We start from the raw sequence: 25794 nt of genomic DNA, 5'->3' as shown, positions 1-25794 counted from the left end.
GTACCTTGACTATCACCTGCTGAGAGTACAGCTTGTGAATGGCTTCCAACACCGTCTCCCTTTCGGAGGGGGACGTTGGTAAAGCAGACCTCAGGAAACGGCGAGGTGGATCTGTCTCTAATTCCAACCTGTATCCCTGAGATATTATCTGCAGGATCCAGGGATCTACTTGCGAGTGAGCCCACTGCGCGCTGTAATTTTTGAGACGACCGCCCACCGTCCCCGAGTCCGCTTGAGAAGCCCCAGCGTCATGCTGAGGCTTTTGTAGAAGCCGGGGAGGGCTTCTGATCCTGGGAAGGAGCTGCGTGTTGCTGTCTCTTCCCTCGACCTTTGCCTCGTGGCAAATATGAATAGCCCTTTGCTCTCTTATTTTTAAAGGAACGAAAGGGCTGCGGTTGAAAAGTCGGTGCCTTTTTCTGTTGGGGAGTGACTTGAGGTAGAAAGGTGGATTTCCCGGCTGTAGCCGTGGCCACCAAATCTGATAGACCGACTCCAAATAACTCCTCCCCCTTATACGGCAAAACTTCCATATGCCGTTTTGAATCCGCATCGCCTGTCCACTGTCGCGTCCATAAAGCTCTTCTGGCCGAAATGGACATAGCACTTACCCGTGATGCCAGTGTGCATATATCCCTCTGTGCATCACGCATATAAAGAAATGCATCCTTTATTTGTTCTAACGACAGTAAACTATTGTCCCTGTCCAGGGTATCAATATTTTCAATCAGGGATTCTGACCAAACTACCCCCGCACTGCCCATCCAGGCAGTTGCTACAGCTGGTCGTAGTATAACACCTGCATGTGTGTATATACTTTTTTGGATATTTTCCATCCTCCTATCTGATGGATCTTTAAGTGCGGCCGTCTCAGGAGAGGGTAACGCCACTTGTTTAGATAAGCGTGTTAGCGCCTTGTCCACCCTAGGAGGTGTTTCCCAGCGCTCCCTAACCTCTGGCGGGAAAGGGTATAATGCCAATAATTTCTTTGAAATTATCAGCTTTTTATCAGGGGCAACCCACGCTTCATTACACACGTCATTTAGTTCTTCTGATTCAGGAAAAACTATAGGTAGTTTTTTCATACCCCACATAATACCCTGTTTAGTGGTACCTGTAGTATCAGCTAAATGTAACGCCTCCTTCATTGCCAAAATCATATAACGTGTGGCCCTACTGGAAAATACGGTTGATTCGTCACCGTCACCACTGGAGTCATCGCCTGTGTCTGGGTCTGTGTCGACCGACTGAGGCAAAGGGCGTTTCACAGCCCCTGACGGTGTTTGAGTCGCCTGGACAGGCACTAATTGATTGTCCGGCCGTCTCATGTCGTCAAACGACTGCTTTAGCGTGTTGACACTATCCCGTAGTTCCATAAATAAAGGCATCCATTCTGGTGTCGACCCCCTAGGAGGTGACATCCCCATATTTGGCAATTGCTCCGCCTCCACACCAATATCGTCCTCATACATGTCGACACACACGTACCGACACACAGCAGACACACAGGGAATGCTCCTAATGAAGACAGGACCCACTAGCCCTTTGGGGAGACAGAGGGAGAGTTTGCCAGCACACACCAAAAGCGCTATATATATATCAGGGATAGCCTTATAATAAGTGCTCCCCTATAGCTGCTTTGTTATATAAAAATATCGCCATAAATTTGCCCCCCCTCTCTGTTTTACCCTGTTTCTGTAGTGCAGTGCAGGGGAGAGACCTGGGAGCCGTCCTGACCAGCGGAGCTGTGAGAGGAAATGGCGCCGTGTGCTGAGGAGATAGGCCCCGCCCCTTTTCCGGCGGGCTCGTCTCCCGCTATTTTGAGAAATCAGGCAGGGGTTAAATATCTCCATATAGCCTCTAGGGCTATATGTGAGGTATTTTTAGCCTTTATAGGTACTCATTTTGCCTCCCAGGGCGCCCCCCTCCCAGCGCCCTGCACCCTCAGTGACTGCCGTGTGAAGTGTGCTGAGAGGAAAATGGCGCACAGCTGCAGTGCTGTGCGCTACCTTTAGAAGACTGCAGGAGTCTTCAGCCGCCGATTCTGGACCTCTTCTGTCTTCAGCATCTGCAAGGGGGCCGGCGGCGCGGCTCCGGTGACCATCCAGGCTGTACCTGTGATCGTCCCTCTGGAGCTTGATGTCCAGTAGCCAAGAAGCCAATCCATCCTGCACGCAGGTGAGTTGACTCCTTCTCCCCTCAGTCCCTCGCTGCAGTGATCCTGTTGCCAGCAGGAATCACTGTAACATAAAAAACCTAGCTAAACTTTCTCTAAGCAGCTCTTTAGGAGAGCCACCTAGATTGCACCCTTCTCGGCCGGGCACAAAAATCTAACTGGAGTCTGGAGGAGGGTCATAGGGGGAGGAGCCAGTGCACACCACCTGATCGGAAAAGCTTTACTTTTTGTGCCCTGTCTCCTGCGGAGCCGCTATTCCCCATGGTCCTTTCAGGAACCCCAGCATCCACTAGGACGATAGAGAAATTTTTTTAAACACTTGAGACATCATAGATTAGGAAACCAATAACATTTCTATAACATCCGTTATTGGTTTTGACAATCTTGTTACTACACAGTATGTTACGTTATTATAATTGTTACAAAAAAAATTCTGTTTGCTAGACAATATCTGTGTTATTTTGTTTCATTATATCATTATTTAGGGGGACATTTACTAAGCAGTGAGAACAGCGGAGAAGTGAGCCACTGGAGAAGTTGCCCATGGCAACCAATCAGCACTGAAACAACATCTATAATTTGTATACTACAAAATTATACAGAGCTGCTGATTGGTTGATGGGGCAACTTCTCCACTGGCTCACTTCTCTGCTCTTATCACTGTTTAGTAAATGTCCCCCTTAGTCTTTAAAGTTAATACATTAGCCTTGAAGAGAGCTGCCAGTTATCCTCCTGCATCAATCTAGGGCAGGGTTGGGGAACCTTCGGCGCTCCTGCTGTTTAACTACACATACCAGCATGCCTTGCTACAGTTTTGCTATTTGGCCATGCTAAAGCTGTTGCAAGGCATGCTGGGATGTGTAGTTCAACAACAGCTGGCGGGCCGAAGGCTCCGCAACCCTGATCTAGGGAAATAGGTGGGTCTTGTGCTGCCATCCTCGTTAAAATACCATGTAGTGTTCTCTAGGCTATGATGTATTTGTTGTCGTGTGGCAAGGGGGAGAGCAGAGATACACGAGGGGTGGTCTTCACTTTGCCGGTGGTCGGGCTCCCGGTGACCAGCATAACGGCGCCGGAATCCCGACCGCCGGCATACCGACAGTAGTTCTCCCACTTGGGTCCACGACCCCCCCGGAGGGAGAATAGATAGCATGGCGCGCGTAGCCTGCAAGGGGCTCATTTGCGCTCGCCCAGCTGTCTGTATGCCGGCGGTTGGGATTACGGCGCCGGTATGCTGGTCGCCGGGAGCCCGACCACCGGCATAACATACTACACCCATATAAGAGTCCCATAGTGTGAAGAAGCCAATTGTTTATCTTTGTCCACTATTGCTTCCATACAATCCATCCTGAACAGATGATATATTTTTTGCACTCTAGGGGCATTCTAAGATTTGTATCTATGATAACCAGAATTGCTCATTCTGGAGTGAATGGTACATAGGTTATTAGTTTAGCTTCAGCATAGCGCCTGACGAGATGCCAAAAGTATTGAATAATTGGACACAGACAATGGTATGTGTCAGCTTCAGACTGATGGCATTTCGGGCAAAAATGATTTTCGGAGGTTCCCATTTGGAAACATCGCATACGAGACAAAAATGTATTGTGATACACATTCAAAAATAGTTCTGTATACATGCTTGGTGTCAAGACTTTTCCCGAGAACATTAGAGCTTTTCCAATGTAGGTATTGTTAATCTAGGGAAGTGACAACCACTTAGACAGGTCTCCTGTAATTTCGGCATGATCTAAGATTTTCCTTAAGAATGTGTAATGAGAAGAGATGGGTTTATGTTGTGGTACCGGGTATGATAAAAGGCTGTCTAATGAGTTATTCCAATTCTCTATCGTGAGGTGCTTGAGAACATGACTTATATAAAATTGAAATTGTATAAACGCTAAGCGTTATGGACATGGCACATTTTGAGGATACCTCAGAAAAAGGTCAACATTCTTTGATCCTCTGTGGAAACCAAAAATCGAATTGTATGTATCCCTGCCAATCTCCACATGGTGAAGGGGTTAGCAGCCATACCGCCTAGGAAATCGGATTTTTGGCTTATGGGTAAGTGTAGGGATTAGTATTGATTTAATTTTGCATTATGGCGCAGAATATGCCATCATTTTCTGGTAGTCCACAGGAGTGGGGTGGATTTTATATAACCCGGAATTTCCTGGTCATGTTGGTGAAGAAAGCACGTTAAATCTATGCCTTGCAAGAAATTTTATTCTAATGATTTGTATGTATCGAATTCTTTTGTATCCAAACTCTCAGGTGTTTTAAGAGAGCAGCGTGGTTATATACTTCAATATCGGGGAAGTTAATCCCTCTATTCGATTTTGGTTGGGCCAGCTTTCACAATGCTATCCTAGCTCTGCCTCCTTTCCAAGTAAATTTTCGGTATGACATTTCTAATATAAAATATGGCTTTCTCCCTGCAAATAAAATGACATTTCTACACTGGAAGAGTCTGTGACATTGCTTGGTTTTTGTTTTTTTAGTCGGTAAATCGGCCCATGATATTTATTCCAAGCACCATGTAACTCTTATGAAATAGTCATTTAATGACAACTTAAAGTGAAAATTAAATCTTTCACAAGCCACTCCTTAGCCATTGTTTTTGTCCGTCTGTTTTATAAAGGAAAGAACACACTTAAGTATTACACTGGCAAATAACTACAAGAAAAGTCACCAGAGGGAGATGTATTTCAGAGAGTTCTGCTGAGTTACCTCGGGTACAGGTTACACAAATCGAGAGCCTGGAGGTTAGTCACAAACAGTTAACTATATATGCAAAAATGGGAGGATGAAAAATAAATAAATAATAATAATAATGTTCCTTACCCTTCCCACAACATTTTCAAAGTGACCAAAATAGGATTTTGAATACCTACCGGTAAATCCTTTTTTCGTAGTCCATAAGGGATATTGGGGAACAGATTAGTACGATGGGTATAGACAGATCCAAAGGAGCCAGTACACTTTAAAATTTCTTCAACTTGGTGTGCTGGCTCCTCCATTCTATGCCTCCTCCTACAGCTCAGTTATAGGTAAAACAGTGCCCGAAGGAAAATGACATACTTGAGAGAAGGAACAGAACAACAAGTGTGGTGAGATTTACACACCAGCACACCAAAACATAACCGGGCCAGCAACGGCTGGCAACATTAACAGCAACAGCTGAACAGGTAACACCTAACAGAGAACCTGCAGAAAGTCACCGCACAGAGGCAGACGCCCAATATTCCTTATGGACGAGAAAAGGGTTTGCCGGCAGGTATTCAAAATCCTATTTTCTCTAGCGTCCATAAGGGATATTGGGGACAGATTAGTACTATGGGGAAGTCACAAAGCTTCCAGAACGGGCGGGAACGTGCAGAGACATCTGCAACACCGCCTGTCCAAACTAGGTATCCTCTTTGGCCAGGGTATCAAACTTGTAGAACTTAACAAAAGCGTTGTTCCCCGACCAGGTAGCAGCTCGGCCTAATTGCAAGGCCGAGACTCCACGGTCAGCTGCCCAGGAAGAGCCAACCGATCTCGTAGAATGGACCTTCAGAGACTGTGGAACAGGTAAGGCTGCTGACGCATGGGCCTGTTGGATAGTAAACCTAATAAAATGAGCAATGGACTGCTTAGAAGCAGGGCAAACCTTTCTCTGCGCATCATAAAGCACAAACAAGGAATCAGTCTTTCTGATCCAAGCCGTCCTCTTGACAGATTTTCAAGGCTCACGCAGCATCCAATGCCTCCGGAGTAACAGAAGTGACAGAACCGGACGGAATCACAATAGGTTGATTCAAGTGAAAACGCAGAGACTACCTACGGCAGGAACCGCTGTCTTGTCCTGAGCTCTACTCTGTTCTCGTAAAAGACCATGTACGGACTTGCACGACAAGGCCCCCAATTCTGAGACACGCGTAGCCGAAGCCAGGGACAGTAACATCACCATTTTCCACGTAAGGTACTTATCTTCTACCGTCGTCAGAGATTCAAACCAGGAGGGCTGTAGAAAGCGCAACACTTCATACAGATCCCAAGGTGCCATAGGCGGCACAAAAGGAGGTTGTATGTGAAGCACCCCTTGCAAGAAGGTCTGAACTTCCGGAAAGAAAGCCAACTTCTTCTGGAAGAAGATGAAAGAGCTGAAATCTGGACCTTAATGGATTCCAGACGTAAACCTTTATACACTCCAGCCTGCAGAAACCGTAGGAACCTTTCCAAGTGGAATTCTGTAGAGGGATATAGAGACATATCTCCGCCAGATATGATGATAGTTTTTAGACATCACAGGTTTTCAGGCTTGCACCATAGTGACAATGACCTTTTTGGAAATCCCTTTGTGAGCTAGGATGTTCCGCTCAACTTCCATGCCGTCAAACGAAGTCGCTGTAAGTTCGGGTAGACGAACGGTCCTTGTTGAAGAAGATCCGTTCTTAGCGGTAGAGGCCAAGGGACCTCTACAGACATGTCCAGAAGAGCCGCGTACCACGCCCTTCAGGGCCAATCTGGGGCAATCAAGATTGCTTCCACTCTTTGGTGTCTGATCCGCTTGAGCACCCTTGGGATCAGTGGAGTGGGAGGAAACTGGTAGACCAGCTGGTAAGGCCAAGGCTATGTCAGCGCATCCACTGTGCTCACCTGAGGGTTCCTGATTCGTGGCGACTTAGGAAGTCCGCTTCCCAGTTGTCCACTCCCAGAATGAAGACTGCGGACAGTGCTCTTGCATTTATTTCTGCCCAGAGGAGTATTCTGGACACTTCTCGCATGCAGGCCCTGCTTTTTGTCCCTCCTTGTCGATTGATGTACGCCACCGCCGTTACGTTGTCCGACTGCACCTGGATCGCCTGATCCCGGAGTAGAGGGGATGCCTGAATCAGAGCATTGTGGATAGCCCGAAGATCCAGAATGTTGATCAGAAGTAGGGCCTCTTGGCAGACCACCTGCCCTGGAACTGCGCCCCCTGGGTGACAGCTCCCCATCCTCTTAAACTCACATCTGTCGTAAGGAGGATCCAATCCTGAATTCCAAAGCGTCGACCTTCCAGCAGATTGGAAGACTGTAGCCCCCACCGGAGAGAAATCCTGGCCTGGGGTGACAGCCGAATCATCCGATGCATCTGAAGATGGGAACCAGACCACTTGTTCAGATTGTTCAACTGGAACGGTCTGGCATGAAACCTTCGGCATTGAATCGCCTTGTACGAGGCTACCATCTTTCCCAACAATTTGATGGAAAGATGAATGGAGACTCAAGCAGGTCGGAGCACCCTGCTAACCATTTCTTGAAGTGTTCTCACTTTTTCCTCTGGGAGGAACACTTTCTGTGCTACAGTATCCAGTAGCACCCCCAGAAACAGGAGCCGTTGAGATGGATCCAGGTGGGACTTCTGCAGATTAAGGATCTACCCGCGGTTAGACAGAAGTAGGATAGTGCGATCTATATAGAGCAACAGAAGCTCCCTGGAGTTAGCATTTATCAGGAGGTCGTCCAGGTATGGAATTACATTGACCCCCTGGACCCTGTGTTGAAACATCACTTCTGCCATCACCTTCGTGAACATCCTCGGAACTGTAGACAGTCTGAAGGGTAACGCCTGAAACTGGTATTGATCGTTCAGTAGGGCAAACCTCAGATAGGCCTGATGAGGAGGCAAAATTGGGATATGTAGGTAAGCGTCCTTGATATCCAGGGACACTAGGAATTTCTGTTGTTCCAGGTCTGCGATCACCGCTCTCAAAGATTCAATCTTGAATTTGAAAACCTTCAGGTAAGGATTCAAGGACTTCAGATTCAGAATGGGTCTCACAGACCCGTCTGGTTTTGGTACTACGAACAGACTGGAGTAGTAACCCTGTCCTTGTTGCAGCAGGGCCACTGGAACAATGACCTGGGACTGGACCAATTTGTGTTTGGCAAGTAGTAGTGTACCATGCATACTTTCCAAAGCTGGTAAGCCCGATTTGAAAAATCGTTGGGGAGGAGAACCGTCGAACTCCAGCTTGTAACCCTGAGAGATAAGGTCCTTTACCCAAGCATCTTGGCAGGAACTGTCCCAGATGTGGCTGAAGTGACGTAATCGAGCTCCCACCACGAGATCCCCTCGGGGTGGGTGGGCACCGTCATGCTGAAGTCTTTGCAGAAGCAGAACTGGAGTTCTGGTCCTAAGATCTGGCGACGGCTGGTTTCTTAGGATTTCCCTTGGAGCCTCTAGCTGCATTAAAGGCCCCTCTGGCCCTAGATAGAAATCTGGAGTACCGAAAGGACAGAGTAGACGGTCCCGGGTAGGTACATCTAGCAGGTGGAGCCCCAGAAGTGAGAAACGTGGATTTTCCAGCAGTAGCTTTGGAAATCCATGCGTCCAGTTCACCTCCAAAGAGCCATTCACCTGTGAAGGGAGGAGAATCCCCATTACGATTGGATTCAGCATCAGCAATCCACTGACGCAACCATATGACTCTGCGGGCAGACACAGCCATAGCCGTGGTTCTAGCATTAATATTGCCAGTCTCTTTAAGGGAGTTAGAGGACTCTTGCCGTGTCCTGAATATGATTCAGGAAGGTAACAGTATTAACTAAGGTCCTCACCCGAGAGACCTTCTTTAATTTGATTAGCCCAAGAATGAATTGCATGTGTCATGCAGTAACCTGCAATGACCGGTCTTTGAGCTACACCTGCAGCAGTGTAGATAGCTTTCAGAGTGGTCTCAATTTTCCTATCTGCCGGGTCCTTTACCGTAAAGGAGCCCGGAGTAGGGAGCACCACCTTTTTAGAATGGCGAGAGACTGAGACGTCTACTGCTGGAGACACTTCACAAAATTTCCTGCCTTCAGGGGCAAAGGGGAATGTATGCAAAAACCGTTTTGGCACCTGATATTTTTTATCTGGATTTTTCCAGGCTATTTTAAATAAGTCATCCAATTCATTGGAATCAGGAAATGTGACTGTCATTTTGCCTTGTGGGAGGAAAAATTACTGCTGAGTATTACCATCCCCCAGGGGGAGCTTTAACACATCCCGAATAGGCAATATGAGGGGTTCAATACCCTCAGTAGGGGTCCCCATCATCCTGTATATCATCATCAGTATCTGATAGGAGTGCAGGTAGAGGACATTTTTGTGCACCTGTAGTAGAAGGGGGGGGGGGGGATGTTTAGCAGTTAGACTTGCCACTGGTTGTTGCAGTTCCTGAGTCTTATTGGCATTTGCAGTGAGTTGAGATGACATATCAGACATCATACTTTTGATAACCCCCAACCAGGAGGGCTCTGGACTCTCCCACACATTGATATCAGCATTCTGAGATGGCTAACTACACTGCTCAACTTCTGTTTTACCATTGTCAATCAGAAAAACAGGTATAATACACACACAACACATCCTGATATAGATATATTACAAGCCTGTCTATTGCATGTGAGAGGAGACACAGGAGAGAGGACCCTAGCGCACTCAGCGCTGCACAGCCCCAGTGAGGCCGTCAGTGTTTTTGTGTAAACAAGTGAGACTGTAATATGAGAAATCCCTCAGAGGGATGTTACTTGTGCACAATTATAGCGGTTCTCCCCTTCTACACCTGGTACCAGCGATCCAGGGACTGATATGGAGGAGCTGTGAGGCTGCTGCTATGCAGAGGAAGGTGCCAAAATGCCGCTGAGCCCGCTCTCATGTAGCTCCGCCCCTCCCCCGCCATGGCGCCAGAGCTACCTTTGAATATTTATACTGGCCATGTCTCCCAATGTATGTAGCCTCACATAAATGTTTGGTGCAACTTAATATTAGCCAATCTCACGCAGGGGCTACAGCGGGTCACAGCGGGTCCCCCCCTACCCAGGAGGGACCCATACGCCTCACCCGCACATTAAACTGGGGAACCCCTAGCGGGGCCCCCGGTTGGTACTCACCACCGATGATCACCTTCAGGCAGCGTTAGGGGTGTGCTGCATGCTGCGGTAGTGACAGCCAAGGCGCCATGCCCCGCTGAACAAACAGCCCGTCAGGACGGTGGTCCTGCAGCGGGGAAGTGGCTCTGCACCTCAAGAGGCCGGTGACCGCCCCCGCAAACCTCCTCCCCCCCCCCCCCCCCCCCCAAATCCCACAGTGCAGGTAAGCTGTTGCCCAAACAGCATACGGAAGGAAATAAAACTTTTAAAAGGAAATTGTAGAAAACGCCTGCAGCGTGTGCATCCTCTCCTGAGGGCACTTTTTTCTAAACTGAGCTATAGGAGGAGGCATAGAGGGTAGCAACCAGCACACCCAGTTGAAGAAATTTAAAGTGCACTGGCTCCTTTGGACCCGTCTATACCCATCGTACTAATCTGTTCCCCAATATCCCTTATGGATGCTAGAGAAAGAAATTTAACAGACTTATTCCCTGGTACCTGTGGTGGGTGTCACTTGATCAGTCACTTACCAAATATTAAAAGAATCCGATCTTAAGGGGAGATGTACTAAGCAGTGATAAAAGTGGAGAAGTGAGCCAGTGGAGAAGTTGCCCATGGCAACCTATCAGCATTGACATAACATTTATAATTTGCATACTACAAAAGCAAACAGAGCAGCTGATTGGTTGCCACGGGCAAATTCTCCACTGGCTCACTTCTCCACTTTTATCACTGCTTAGTACATGTTCCCCTAAGTCCTTGAATGCATGGATGTCCCAACAGTTCAAAAAGTAGGACTATGGCTAATTATAGAGGGTCCAAATAAAAAATCATGGCTTTCTTACTGGACAAACTAGCCACCTTTGACATCAGAGTTCTATGGTGTGGGCTCTGGTTAACCGTAACCATCTTTACAAATAATTTAGAAACCTCAAACTGGTGTGATACCTGCAAATTGGGGGGCTGATAAATTTCACATTGTAAAAAAAAAAAAAAAAAGCTAAAATCTGCATTTTCTCCTCTATTCGTATTATTTCGTCATGCTTACAGATCAGGGGTATTCAACATGGAGCCCTCCAGCTACTTTTTGTACTATTGTGTGTACAAACACACACACACACACACACACACACACACACACTCCGCTGCTCTCACCTGGTGCCCTACATTTATGTAGTGCTGAGAATGTGAAGACTCAGTGGTGTCTTTCTTCCTCCAATTTGTTCCATTTTGTTCGTTATGTGACACATTGGTCCCATCACTGGGGGAACTCTTCATAGCAACAAAACTAGAGGAGCAAAATAATGACAAAATGCAACCAGTTTTTAAACATTCTATTTGCATAATATTGTGACATGCGTACACACACACATATATAGAATATATATAGAACAGTCTAGATTAGACCAGCATAGCTTTCTAGGGTGCCTTCTGTATAGATTTGGACATTCAACATAAGAGAACAGCAGTACTCCAAGTCTTTAAAAGAATTGGGATATATTATTAAACAAAGATGCAGGCTACCACCAATGTTCCGCTGTCCTCTTCTGTTGAAATTATCACACACACACACACACACATATACAGGTTGAGTATCCCTTATTCAAAATGCTTGGGACCAGAGGAATTATGGATATCGGATTTTTCCGTATTTTGGAATAATTACATACCATAATGAGATATTATGGTGATGGGACCTAAATCTAAGCACAGAATGCATTTATGTTTCAAATACACCTTATACACCCAGCCTGAAGGTAATTTTAGACAATTTTTTATAACTTTGTGCATTAAACAAAGTGTGTGTACATTCACACATTTCATTTATGTTTCATATACACCTTATGCACACAGCCTGAAGGTCATTTAATACAATATTTTTAATAACTTTGTGTATTAAACAAAGTTTGTGTACATTGAGCCATCAGAAAACAAAGGTTTCACTATCTCAGTCTCACTCAAAAAAGTCTGTATTTCGGAATATTTGGATATGGGATACTCAACCTGTACATTATATATATATATATATATATATATATATATATATATATATATATATAAACAAACACAAGTGATTTCATTATTTAACTGTAAATTCAAGCTGATGTCATGTGCAACTATTGAAGCAAAACAGGAGGTTTAGGGAAAACAGTGGAGGATATGGAATTAGAATAAGATATATAGAGACTGTGACAATCACTGGTAATAAAGGACACACAAGAGAAAATCTCTCATTTAGTCAACATGCACCTATCAAACGCTATCTGTTATGGCGCACTATACTGTGACAGTCCGTGGTGCACCAGAGTCATATTTATAGAAGTAAACCAGGAAAGAAGAAACACTCTGGCAGGGGACGCTCTATTCAGAGATATATGCTACAATGCAGATAACTATTAAAACATAATTTTATTAGATATACTTTAAAAGCCAAAAGGGATTAAACCCTTGCATGCAAGTGTATTTCTAAGTAGAACCATATACCACGAAAATATTGGTTCATGAATCAAGATAATTAAGGCACAAATGTACAAGAGCTGGAAAAATTATTTCTTAAAAGGTCAGAGAACTAGGTACAGAATGTATACTCAAGGATAAAGATCTACTGTTTTCATCATCCTGTATAATATGCACTGTACCAACATTTATAAAATAAAAACTACCATCATCTCTCCTATAGTTGTGTTCCAAATGGTTTAGATTCATATATAGGATTTAAATCATAGGTCATTTGGCAAATACACTGTGCAAATGAGCTCAAACTCATTAATTACGGATGAAAGTCTATTATAAGAGAAAACTCATGTGCAGTATCGCAGCAAGCACGACCAGCTGGAGGCACGTACTTTATTAAGCACATCTCAGATGGGAATATTTAGGTTTTACAGCACAGAAGACACAACAACTTTACATTCCGAACAAACTAAATAACCCCTCGCGCTAATATACTTAATTTGAGGCAACAGGACATGAATGAACTCAATACATTAATTTTTATGATATTTTTAATATCTATAAAATCAATCATAAAAGAACACAAAAATACATCACAAAATTAATATGCGCATATATAAAATCCCAATCAAAGTAAAATATTTTACTTTGATTGGGATTTTATATAGGAGCATATTAATTTTGTGATTGTGTTGGCTATATCCACAAGCCAATTTACCTTTGCTGCTCTTTAGATTATATAGGTTGCAACAAGAAAAAATATATATTATAATAAATTTACAATCAAATTGTTTGTATGTTCATGCGAGGTAGATGTGTATGTAGACACATGCACCTATCCGCAGTTATACATACTTGTATATAACGATTAGCGCCAGACACTATTAGTGTTTCTTAAACTTTACATTCCGCCAGAGTGAGGAAACTGTATTAGAATGGTCCCTACATCAAAAAGCTTATCAGAGGTAACAAAAGGCGGCACAGATTTCACCAGCGTGAGAGCAATGCCAGCGATAATGAAAACACTTACTTTGTAACTGGACATTTCCCAGCAGGTTTCTTGTGGACTGTCATATGGTGCATAACATCTACAAAGGAAGGAAATGAGTTACAGAATAATACAGTAATTATTAGCTGCCCCCTAACAAAGGCATCTGTATAAAACATTGCCAGTGCATGTTTAATTCAGCATTACATTTTTATAAAGCAGCACTTCCATTTCATAACCACCACACAGTATGTGGACAGTCGTATATACTTCAAACACAGACTTAGGGGGACATTTACTAAGCAATGATAAAAGGGGAGAAGTGAGCCAGTGGAGAAGTTGCCCATGGCAACCAATCAGCACTTAAGTAACATCTATAATTGCATACTATAAAATGATGCAGAGCTGCTGATTGGTTGATGGGGCAACTTCTCCGCTCTTATCACTGCTTAGTAAATGTCCTCCTTAGAACCACTGATAATTAGCAAGTATATTCACCCAATCTTGTTATTTAACACTGCACCAAATGCACCTTAGAAATTTAAGTTAAAATACAGCAGCTCTGGACACCCATTACAACATGCAGGTGTAAACACTCTTATGTTCAATCTGTTGCTGCAAACAGTTTGTAATCCTCAACTTTACCCTCTTCGTGCCTTAGTGTATAGCACTCTATCAGAGGCATTGTGGTGTCTCCCCAACACCTGTCGCAATCCTGGATACATTTAATAGGGACTCTAAACCTACATTTCTTTATTTGGCATTTGTATTTCTCTAATATGAAGGAATGAATGTAAAGAACAATTATTTTTATAGGCATTACCTAGTGTCTATCATGCTGCTGTTCTATCTTGCAGCGATAACCATTTGGAGTAGGTGCCTAAATTGCCTTCTCCATACTCCCACTAGAAAACACAAGTTATATCAGTATATATGTATTCACCATGTAAATATTGTCTGTATAAACTGTTCTGTTGTCATCGCCTCAATGGGGTATATGCAATTCACGGCGAATCGCGGCAAATTATCGCCGTTTTTAAATTCGACACAATTCGACAGGTGAATTCCGGCAGGTGGCTGCCGGAATTCACCATATTCAGTGCAAAACGGATTCGACAGTCCCGCGGGCGAAAATCGGCCGATTTGGCAAATTTTGCCGCGATTTTAAAAAACGGGAAAAAACGGGAAAAATCCGGAAAAAAAAATGGCGTGGGGTCCTCCCTCCAAAGCATAACCAGCCTCGGGCTCTTCGAGCTGGTCCTGGTTCTAAAAATGCGGGGGGAAATTGGGCAGGGATCCCCCGTATTTTTAAAACCAGCACCGGGCTCTGCGCCTGGTGCTGGTGCCAAAAATATGGGGGACCAAAAGAGTAGGGGTCCCCCGTATTTTTAACACCAGCATCGGGCTCCACTAGCTGGACAGATAATGCCACAGCCGGGGGTCACTTTTATGCCGTGCCCTGCGGCCGTGGCATTAACTACCCAACTAGTCACCCCTGGCCGGGGTACCCTGGGGGAGTGGGGACCCCTTCAATCAAGGGGTCCCCCCCCCCCAGCCACCCAAGGGCCAGGGGTGAAGCCCGAGGCTGTCCCCCCCCCCATCCAATGGGCTGCGGATGGGGGGGCTGATAGCCTTTTGTGATAATGAAAAGAATATTGTTTTTTCCAGCAGTACTACAAGTCCCAGCAAGCCTCCCCCGCAAGCTGGTACTTGGAGAACCACAAGTACCAGCATGCGGGAGAAAAAAACGGGCCCGCTGGTACCTGTAGTACTACTGGGGAAAAAATACCCAAATAAAAACAGTACACAGACACCTTGATAGTAAAACTTTATTACACACTACCGACACACACATACTTACCTATGTTGACACGCCGACTGCCACGGTCTCCGACGATCCGAGGGTACCTGTGAAAAAAATAAGATTTTACTTACCGATAAATCTATTTCTCGGAGTCGTAGTGGATGCTGGGGTTCCTGAAAGGACCATGGGGAATAGCGGCTCCGCAGGAGACAGGGCACAAAAAGTAAAGCTTTTTCAGATCAGGTGGTGTGCACTGGCTCCTCCCCCTATGACCCTCCTCCAGACTCCAGTTAGGTACTGTGCCCGGACGAGCGTACACAATAAGGGAGGATTTTGAATCCCGGGTAAGACTCATACCAGCCACACCAATCACACCGTACAACTTGTGATCTAAACCCAGTTAACAGTATGATAACAGCGGAGCCTCTGAAAGATGGCTTCCTTCAACAATAACCCGAATTAGTTAACAATAACTATGTACAATTTATGCAGATAATCCGCACTTGGGATGGGCGCCCAGCATCCACTACGGACTCCGAGAAATAGATTTATCGGTAAGTAAAATCTTATTTTCTCTATCGTCCTAGTGGATGCTGGGGTTCCTGAAAGGACCATGGGGATTATACCAAAGCTCCCAAACGGGCGGGAGAGTGCGGATGACTCTGCAGCACCGAATGAGAGAACTCCAGGTCCTCCATAGCCAGAGTATCAAATTTGTAAAATTTTACAAACGTGTTCTCCCCTGACCACGTAGCTGCTCGGCAAAGTTGTAATGCCGAGACCCCTCGGGCAGCCGCCCAAGATGAGCCCACCTTCCTTGTGGAGTGGGCCTTTACAGATTTAGGCTGTGGCAGGCCTGCCACAGAATGTGCAAGTTGGATTGTGCTACAGATCCAACGAGCAATCGTCTGCTTAGACGCAGGAGGACCCATCTTGTTGGGTGCATACAATATAAACAACGAGTCAGAGTTTCTGACTCCAGCTGTCCTTGCAATATATATTTTTAATGCTCTGACAACGTCCAGTAACTTGGAGTCCTCCAAGTCACTTGTAGCCGCAGGCACTACAATAGGCTGGTTCAGATGAAATGCTGACACCACCTTAGGGAGAAAATGCGGACGAGTCCGCAGTTCTGCCCTGTCCGAATGGAAAATCAGATATGGGCTTTTGTAAGATAAAGCTGCCAATTCTGATACTCTCCTGGCAGAAGCCAGGGCTAGAAGCATGGTCACTTTCCAAGTGAGATATTTCAAATCCACCTTATTTAGTGGTTCAAACCAATGAGATTTTAGAAAGTCCAAAACCACATTGAGATCCCACGGTGCCACTGGAGGCACCACAGGAGGCTGTATATGCAGCACTCCCTTAACAAAGGTCTGGACTTCAGGGACTGAAGCCAATTCTTTTTGAAAGAAAATCGACAGGGCCGAAAATTGAACCTTAATAGATCCCAATTTGAGACCCATAGACAATCCTGATTGCAGGAAATGTAGGAATCGACCCAGTTGAAATTCCTCCGTCGGAGCACTCCGACCTTCGCACCACGCAACATATTTTCGCCAAATTCGGTGATAATGTTGCACGGTTACTTCCTTCCTTGCTTTAATCAAAGTAGGAATGACTTCTTCCGGCATGCCTTTTTCCTTTAGGATCCGGCGTTCAACCGCCATGCCGTCAAACGCAGCCGCGGTAAGTCTTGAAACAGACAGGGACCCTGCTGAAGCAAGTCCCTCCTTAGAGGTAGAGGCCACGGATCTTCCGTGATCATCTCTTGAAGTTCCGGGTACCAAGTCCTTCTTGGCCAATCCGGAACCACTAGTATCGTTCTTACGCCTCTTTGCCGTATAATTCTCAATACTTTTGGTATGAGAGGCAGGAGGAGGAAACACATACACCGACTGGTACACCCAAGGCGTTACCAGCGCGTCCACAGCTATTGCCTGCGGATCTCTTGACCTGGCGCAATACCTGTCCAGTTTTTTGTTGAGGCGAGACGCCATCATGTCCACCATTGGTCTTTCCCAACGGGTTACCAGCATGTGGAAGACTTCTGGATGAAGTCCCCACTCTCCCGGGTGAAGATCGTGTCTGCTGAGGAAGTCTGCTTCCCAGTTGTCCACTCCCGGGATGAACACTGCTGACAGTGCTATCACATGATTCTCTGCCCAGCGAAGAATCCTTGCAGCTTCTGCCATTGCACTCCTGCTTCTTGTGCCGCCCTGTCTGTTCACATGGGCGACTGCCGTGATGTTGTCCGACTGGATCAATACCGGTTTTCCCTGAAGCAGAGGTTCTGCCTGGCTTAGAGCATTGTATATTGCTCTTAGTTCCAGAATGTTTATGTGAAGAGACGTTTCCAGGCTCGTCCATACTCCCTGGAAGTTTCTTCCTTGTGTGACTGCTCCCCAGCCTCTCAGGCTGGCGTCCGTGGTCACCAGGATCCAATCCTGTATGCCGAATCTGCGGCCCTCCAATAGATGAGGACTCTGCAACCACCACAGAAGAGACACCCTTGTCCTTGGAGACAGGGTTATCCGTAGGTGCATCTGAAGATGCGACCCTGACCATTTGTCCAACAGATCCCTTTGGAAAATTCTTGCGTGGAATCTGCCGAATGGAATTGCTTCGTAAGAAGCCACCATTTTTCCCAGGACTCTTGTGCATTGATGTACAGACACCTTTCCTGGTTTTAGGAGGTTCCTGACAAGGTCGGATAACTCCTTGGCTTTTTCCTCCGGGAGAAAAACCTTTTTCTGAACCGTGTCCAGAATCATCCCTAGGAACAGCAGACGAGTTGTCGGCATTAACTGGGATTTTGGAATATTCAGAATCCACCCGTGCTGTTTTAGCACTTCTTGAGACAGTGCTAATCCCATCTCTAGCTGTTCTCTGGACCTCGCCCTTATTAGGAGATCGTCCAAGTATGGGATAATTAATATGCCTTTTCTTCGAAGAAGAATCATCATCTCGGCCATTACCTTTGTAAAGATCGGAGGTGCCGTGGACAATCCGAACGGCAGCGTCTGAAACTGATAGTGACAGTTTTGTACAACGAACCTGAGGTACCCCTGGTGTGAGGGGTAAATTGGAACGTGGAGATACGCATCCTTGATGTCCAAGGATACCATAAAGTCCCCCTCTTCCAGGTTCGCTATCACTGCTCTGAGTGACTCCATCTTGAACTTGAACTTCTTTATGTACAGGTTCAAGGACTTCAGATTTAGAATAGGCCTTACCGAGCCATCCGGCTTCGGTACCACAAAAAGAGTGGAATAATACCCCTTCCCTTGATGTAGAAGAGGTACCTTGACTATCACCTGCTGAGAGTACAGCTTGTGAATGGCTTCCAAAACCGTCTCCCTTTCGGAGGGGGACGTTGGTAAAGCAGACTTCAGGAAACGGCGAGGTGGATCTGTCTCTAATTCCAACCTGTACCCTTGAGATATTATCTGCAGGATCCAGGGATCTACCTGCGAGTGAGCCCACTGCGCGCTGTAATTTTTGAGACGACCGCCCACCGTCCCCGAGTCCGCTTGAGAAGCCCCAGCGTCATGCTGAGGCTTATGTAGAAGCCGGGGAGGGCTTCTGTTCCTGGGAAGGAGCTGCGTGTTGCTGTCTCTTCCCTCGACCTCTGCCTCGTGGCAGATATGAATAGCCCTTTGCTCTCTTATTTTTAAAGGAACGAAAGGGCTGCGGTTGAAAAGTCGGTGCCTTTTTCTGTTGGGGAGTGACTTGAGGTAGAAAGGTGGATTTCCCGGCTGTAGCCGTGGCCACCAAATCTGATAGACCGACTCCAAATAACTCCTCCCCTTTATACGGCAAAACTTCCATATGCCGTTTTGAATCCGCATCACCTGTCCACTGTCGCGTCCATAAAGCTCTTCTGGCCGAAATGGACATAGCACTTACCCGTGATGCCAGTGTGCAGATATCCCTCTGTGCATCACGCATATAAAGAAATGCATCCTTTATTTGTTCTAACGACAGTAAAATATTGTCCCTGTCCAGGGTATCAATATTTTCAATCAGGGACTCTGACCAAACTACCCCAGCACTGCCCATCCAGGCAGTCGCTACAGCTGGTCGTAGTATAACACCTGCATGTGTGTATATACTTTTTTGGATATTTTCCATCCTCCTATCTGATGGATCTTTAAGTGCGGCCGTCTCAGGAGAGGGTAACGCCACTTGATTAGATAAGCGTGTTAGCGCCTTGTCCACCCTAGGAGGTGTTTCCCAGCGCTCCCTAACCTCTGGCGGGAAAGGGTATAATGCCAATAATTTCTTTGAAATTATCAGCTTTTTATCAGGGGCAACCCACGCTTCATTACACACGTCATTTAATTCTTCTGATTCAGGAAAAACTATAGGTAGTTTTTTCACACCCCACATAATACCCTGTTTAGTGGTACCTGTAGTATCAGCTAAATGTAACGCCTCCTTCATTGCCAAAATCATATAACGTGTGGCCCTACTGGAAAATACGGTTGAATCGTCACCGTCACCACTGGAGTCAGTGCCTGCGTCTGGGTCTGTGTCGACCGACTGAGGCAAAGGGCGTTTCACAGCCCCTGACGGTGTTTGAGTCGCCTGGACAGGCACTAATTGATTGTCCGGCCGCCTCATGTCGTCAAACGACTGCTTTAGCGTGTTGACACTATCCCGTAGTTCCATAAATAAAGGCATCCATTCTGGTGTCGACTCCCTAGGGGGTGACATCCTCATATTTGGCAATTGCTCCGCCTCCACACCAATATCGTCCTCATACATGTCGACACACACGTACCGACACACAGCAGACACACAGGGAATGCTCCTAACGAAGACAGGACCCACTAGCCCTTTGGGGAGACAGAGGGAGAGTTTGCCAGCACACACCAAAAGCGCTATATATATATATCAGGGATAGCCTTATAATAAGTGCTCCCTTATAGCTGCTTTGTTATATCAAAATATCGCCATAAATTTGCCCCCCCCTCTCTGTTTTACCCTGTTTCTGTAGTGCAGTGCAGGGGAGAGACTTGGGAGCCGTCCTGACCAGCGGAGCTGTGAGAGGAAATGGCGCCGTGTGCTGAGGAGATAGGCCCCGCCCCTTTTCTGGCGGGCTCGTCTCCCGCTATTTAGAAAAATCAGGCAGGGGTTAAATATCTCCATATAGCCTCTAGGGGCTATATGTGAGGTATTTTTAGCCTTTATAGGTATTCATTTGCCTCCCAGGGCGCCCCCCTCCCAGCGCCCTGCACCCTCAGTGACTGCCGTGTGAAGTGTGCTGAGAGGAAAATGGCGCACAGCTGCAGTGCTGTGCGCTACCTTTAGAAGACTGCAGGAGTCTTCAGCCGCCGATTCTGGACCTCTTCTGACTTCAGCATCTGCAAGGGGGCCGGCGGCGCGGCTCCGGTGACCATCCAGGCTGTACCTGTGATCGTCCCTCTGGAGCTTGATGTCCAGTAGCCAAGAAGCCAATCCATCCTGCACGCAGGTGAGTTGACTCCTTCTCCCCTCAGTCCCTCGCTGCAGTGATCCTGTTGCCAGCAGGAATCACTGTAAAATAAAAAACCCTAGCTAAACTTTTTCTAAGCAGCTCTTTAGGAGAGCCACCTAGATTGCACCCTTCTCGGCCGGGCACAAAAATCTAACTGGAGTCTGGAGGAGGGTCATAGGGGGAGGAGCCAGTGCACACCACCTGATCTGAAAAAGCTTTACTTTTTGTGCCCTGTCTCCTGCGGAGCCGCTATTTCCCATGGTCCTTTCAGGAACCCCAGCATCCACTAGGACGATAGAGAAATTATACTCACCTTCCAGCGTCCAGAGGTACATCCACGTCCAGATATAAATCCACGTACTTGTTAAAAAAACAAAACGAACACTCGCTCCATGCCGTACTGAAAGGGGTCCCATGCTTTCACATCAGACCCCTTTCTCCCGAATGCCGGGACATCACGTGACTCCTGTCACTGAAGTCCCTTCAGCCAATCAGGAAGCGCTACTTCCGTGGCGCTCACCTGATTGGCTGTGCGCTGTCTGTGCTGTGACAGCGCATCGCAAAGCCGCTCCATTAGTTTCAATGGTGGGAACTTAGCGGCTAGCGGTGGGGTTACCCGCGGTCAGCCGCTGACCGGCGGGTGACCTCATCGCTAGCCGCTAAGTTCCCACCATTGAATATAATGGACGGGGCTGTGCGATGCGCTGTCTGAGTTCAGACAGCGCACAGCCAATCAGGTGAGCGCAACGAAGTTGCGCTTCCTGATTGGCTTAGAGACCTTTGTGTGACAGCTGTCACTGACAGGTCTCATTCGTGGAAAGGGGTCTCATGTGTCAGCATGGGACCCCTTTCAGTCCGGTGGCCCGTGTGTTCGTTTTCTTTTTTTGCCAAGTACGTGGATGTATCTCTGGACCATGGCTGAGGTGAGTATATTGATCTTTTATTTTCAGGTATCCGTGGATTCTACATGGAGAAGAGGACCGATGTCGGCGTGTGAACTTAGGTAAGTATGTGTGTGTCGACGTATGAAATAAAGTTTTACTGTCACGGTGTGCGTGTCCTGTTTTTATTTGGGTATTTTTTTTCCAGTAGTACTACAGGTACCAGCGGGCCCGTTTTTCTCCCGCATGCTGGTACTTGTGGTTCTCCAAGTACCAGCTTGCGGGGGAGGCTTGCTGGGACTTGTAGTACTGCTGGAAAAAACAATATTCTTTTCATTATCACAAAAGGCTATCAGCCCCCCCATCCGCAGCCCATTGGATGGGGGGGGGCAGCCTCGGGCTTCACCCCTGGCCCTTGGGTGGCTGGGGGGGGGGGGGGGGACCCCTTGATTGAAGGGGTCCCCACTCCCCCAGGGTACCCCGGCCAGGGGTGACTAGTTGGATATTTAATGCCACGGCCGCAGAACACGGCATAAAAGTGACCCCCGGCTGTGGCATTATCTGTCCAGCTAGTGGAGCCCGATGCTGGTGTGAAAAATACGGGGGACCCCTGCTCATTTTGTCCCCCGTATTTTTTGCACCAGCACCAGGCGCAGAGCCCGGTGCTGGTTTTAAAAATACGGGGGATCCCCTGTCAATTTTTCCCCCGCATTTTTAGAACCAGGACCAGCTCGAAGAGCCCGAGGCTGGTTATGCTTTGGAGGGGGGACCCCACGCCATTTTTTTTAAGGATTTTACCGTTCCAGCAATTAAAAAAAAATAAAAAAAAATAATATTTTAAAAAATATATAAATAATATTTGTGCCTCCAAAAAAAAAAAAAAAAGTACCTAATCCCTTCTAATATAAATAGATATGCTATTCCTAAAAAAAAAACACCAAAAAAAACATGTTTAAAATTTTTTTTATTGTTTTCACCCTCCAAAGTGTGGCGGATTGAAAATGACGAATTTGCTGTCTAAAAGCACTGCTGTCGAATTTCCAAACTTGAATTGAATATGCTTTGGTCGAATTGCAGCACTTCTATGATTGCAGAAAAGTCGAATTTGCAAAAAGTCGAATTTCAAAAAGTCGAATTTTGAAAGTCCGTTTTTTGGTCGGAAAGCACTGAATTGCATTGGCGAATTTTTTTTTTGGGCGAAAATGACCCGAAATTCCACAATTTCGGGAATTCGACTGCAATTGCATATACCCCAATGTCTTTTAGAAAAAGAAAAAGGTCTCTATATGAAGATTAATACACTCCCTACTGTTATTAGGACACCACAGAGATCGGGTGGTCTTCAGTATGCCGACTGACGGGATCCCGGCGCACAGTATACCGGCGCCGGGATCCCGACAGCCGGCATACCGACACTTATTCTCTCTCGTGGGGGTCCACGACCCCCCTGGAGGGAGAAGCGCGCCACCGTGCCCGTAGCGTGGCGAGCCCGCAAGGGGCTCATTTGCGCTTGCCACACTGTCGGTAAGCCGGCGGTCGGGCTCCCGGCGCCGGTATGCTGGTCGCCGGGAGCCCGACCGCCGGCATACCGTAGTGAACCCCAGAGATCTACTGTATAACCTGGATAAAAGCATGTCAGGTCACGTAACCCCTAGGTGACTTCCATATATATCTTCTGCAAAAGTCAACAATAGCTTGCAGCTGAGGCCTAGCTGATGTGTGTCACTTTATTGGGGGTGATGTAGGACATGACAAAAAAAAATGACAGCAGGCCAAGAGGCAGCAGATACATCTCTCTGCACAGTGGGATAACAAAAATTGGATCTAGTATATATAGAATCCTGTGTCAGTTAGGCACAGGGAATGACTGATGTCACAGTTCCTTTAAAAGCTTTCGCCACGCTAAATATGTAACAGCTTATTTATTCTATTGGCGTTATTCTGACCATACACCATTTAAATAAACACTCTTCAAAAGGGGCCCAAAAACTAATCCAATGAGAAATTGCCACACCTCTCTAGAACAGCCAAGGACAATAAATAACATCTATTACTATATCAGAATTTAACGAGTCTAGATCGCTCACCCTCCTCTTGACTGGAAGTCTCAGAGCTGTCTTCTTGGCTTTTACAATACTGCGGACCAGAGTGCAAATAACCTGCTGACAAAAAGTTGCATAATGGGGCTTGACTAATAACCATACATTAACCAACAATAATAATAATATAGACAAACAATTGTAAACAGGTTGAGAACAGCAGTAGTTACATTTGCTATGAAAATGACCCCTCTGCTAATGAGTCACACACAAAAACTACTAACAATACATCTGGCACTGCCATTCTAACTAGCCTAGGAATATCCACCCAAGACCACACAGACTGCTCTGATAAGATGATGTATAAATGATCCCTGTTCAGCCAGCCATACCTTTAATCCATGTATTCTAAAGAATATCTATATGTTTGGCAAATTGTAAAGGCCTATAAACACTTGCCGATTAAATGAGCGATGTCGCTCATTTTCCCCCTCCCTGAGCGACGTTGCTCATTTTAAATCGGCAAGTGTGTATGCCGCCAGCGACGACCGATGCGCGGCCCCGCGGGTCGGCAACGATAGTCGCTGTCTGCAGTGCATGCATGCAGGATCTGGACGGTCGTCCAGGACCTGCATGCACAGCTGGCGGAGGCGTGACGTCACTGAGCGATATGAGCGGTCATATCGCTCAGTGTGTACAGTCGGACGCCGACCGGCCGGGGAGGGGGAAACATTAGATGACGTCGCTCACAGAGCGACATCGTCTAATGTGTATGGACCTTAAGAAGCACTAATCACAGTGTGTCACTACAATACTCAAGCTCAGATTTCACATGTTCAGTATATTTGTCATCCTTTCTAAAATAGAACTTAAGGATACTTCTCTGAGATCAGGAAATGCAAGAATAACCTACACTGAGGACTGGTTGATGCATTCTAAGTTTATAATACTTTGCTTGCTTACTATTGGTGTGACCAGATTCTTTTGGGATATTCTGGAAGAATTTGTACACTCTGCGATTTTTAAGGAGATCCTGGGACGGAGATGAAAAGATTTGCCTGAAGGAACAAACACAAATGAGTTTTTAGAAGAAATAATATAGCAAACAAGCAGTTGCCTCTCCGTTCTCCTCTCTTGTCTCTCTCCTCCAGCCCAATGCCACCAATTCTCTCCCCCTTCCGGTAAGCCGTAGAGCCATAATATACAGTGGCACCCCTTCCATACGTCATAACATAGAGGCACCCCTTCCATACATCATAATATACAGAGGCACCCAATTCATATGTCACAATATACAGATGTGCCCCTTCCATGCTTCATGATATACAGCGGTGCCCCTTTCTAGTATCATACTATAGATGATTTCTATATCCTATGTGAGGGTGTGCTGCAGATATGCAGTGACTGCTTGTTGTTAGGAACTGTGGATCTTAGAGGGAACCACCCTCTTGTCAAAATGTAAGTAAGGTGATGGACCCCTGCGCTCGACAATTATGTGTTCAGGGCTTTAATGATACACCCAGAGTGTGTTGAACACAAAAAAAAAAAAAAAAAAAAAAAAAAAAGAATTTACTTACCGATAATTCTATTTCTCATAGTCCGTAGTGGATGCTGGGAACTCCGTAAGGACCATGGGGGGGGGGGGGAATAGCGGCTCCGCAGGAGACTGGGCACAAAAGTAAAAGCTTTATGACTAGCTGGTGTGCACTGGCTCCTCCCCCTATGACCCTCCTCCAGGCCTCAGTTAGGATACTGTGCCCGGACGAGCGTACATAATAAGGAAGGATCTTGAATCCCGGGTAAGACTCATACCAGCCACACCAATCACACCGTACAACTTGTGATCTGAACCCAGTTAACAGTATGATAAAACGTAGGAGCCTCTGAAAAGATGGCTCACAACAATAAACAACCCGATTTTTGTGACAATAACTATATACAAGTATTGCAGACAATCCGCACTTGGGATGGGCGCCCAGCATCCACTACGGACTATGAGAAATAGAATTATCGGTAAGTAAATTCTTATTTTCTCTGACGTCCTAGTGGATGCTGGGAACTCCGTAAGGACCATGGGGATTATACC

General features: G+C 46.3%; 1 protein-coding gene across 5 annotated transcripts in view; it reads right to left on the bottom strand.

Annotated features, from left to right (window-relative positions):
* Positions 1–25794, bottom strand: part of ZCCHC2 (zinc finger CCHC-type containing 2) — a 119495-nt gene that overhangs the window by 11222 nt on the left and 82479 nt on the right. For 3 of the 5 annotated variants that reach the window (XM_063922996.1, XM_063922994.1, XM_063922992.1), the window contains exons 6-9: positions 24672–24766; positions 23757–23831; positions 13545–13602; positions 11216–11348 (exon numbers count right to left, since the gene is read on the bottom strand). In XM_063922996.1, coding sequence (XP_063779066.1) covers positions 11216–11348; positions 13545–13602; positions 23757–23831; positions 24672–24766 — 361 coding nt within the window. The remainder of the gene's footprint in view (positions 1–11215; positions 11349–13544; positions 13603–23756; positions 23832–24671; positions 24767–25794) is intronic. The other 2 variants (XM_063922995.1, XM_063922993.1) reach the window with 1 other exon arrangement.

The sequence above is a fragment of the Pseudophryne corroboree genome, chromosome 5, assembly GCF_028390025.1.
Source record: "Pseudophryne corroboree isolate aPseCor3 chromosome 5, aPseCor3.hap2, whole genome shotgun sequence".
Taxonomy (NCBI): Eukaryota; Metazoa; Chordata; class Amphibia; order Anura; family Myobatrachidae; genus Pseudophryne; species Pseudophryne corroboree.
The sequence above is the reverse complement of the archived record's forward strand: the minus strand, read 5'-3'. Positions and strand labels throughout refer to the sequence as shown.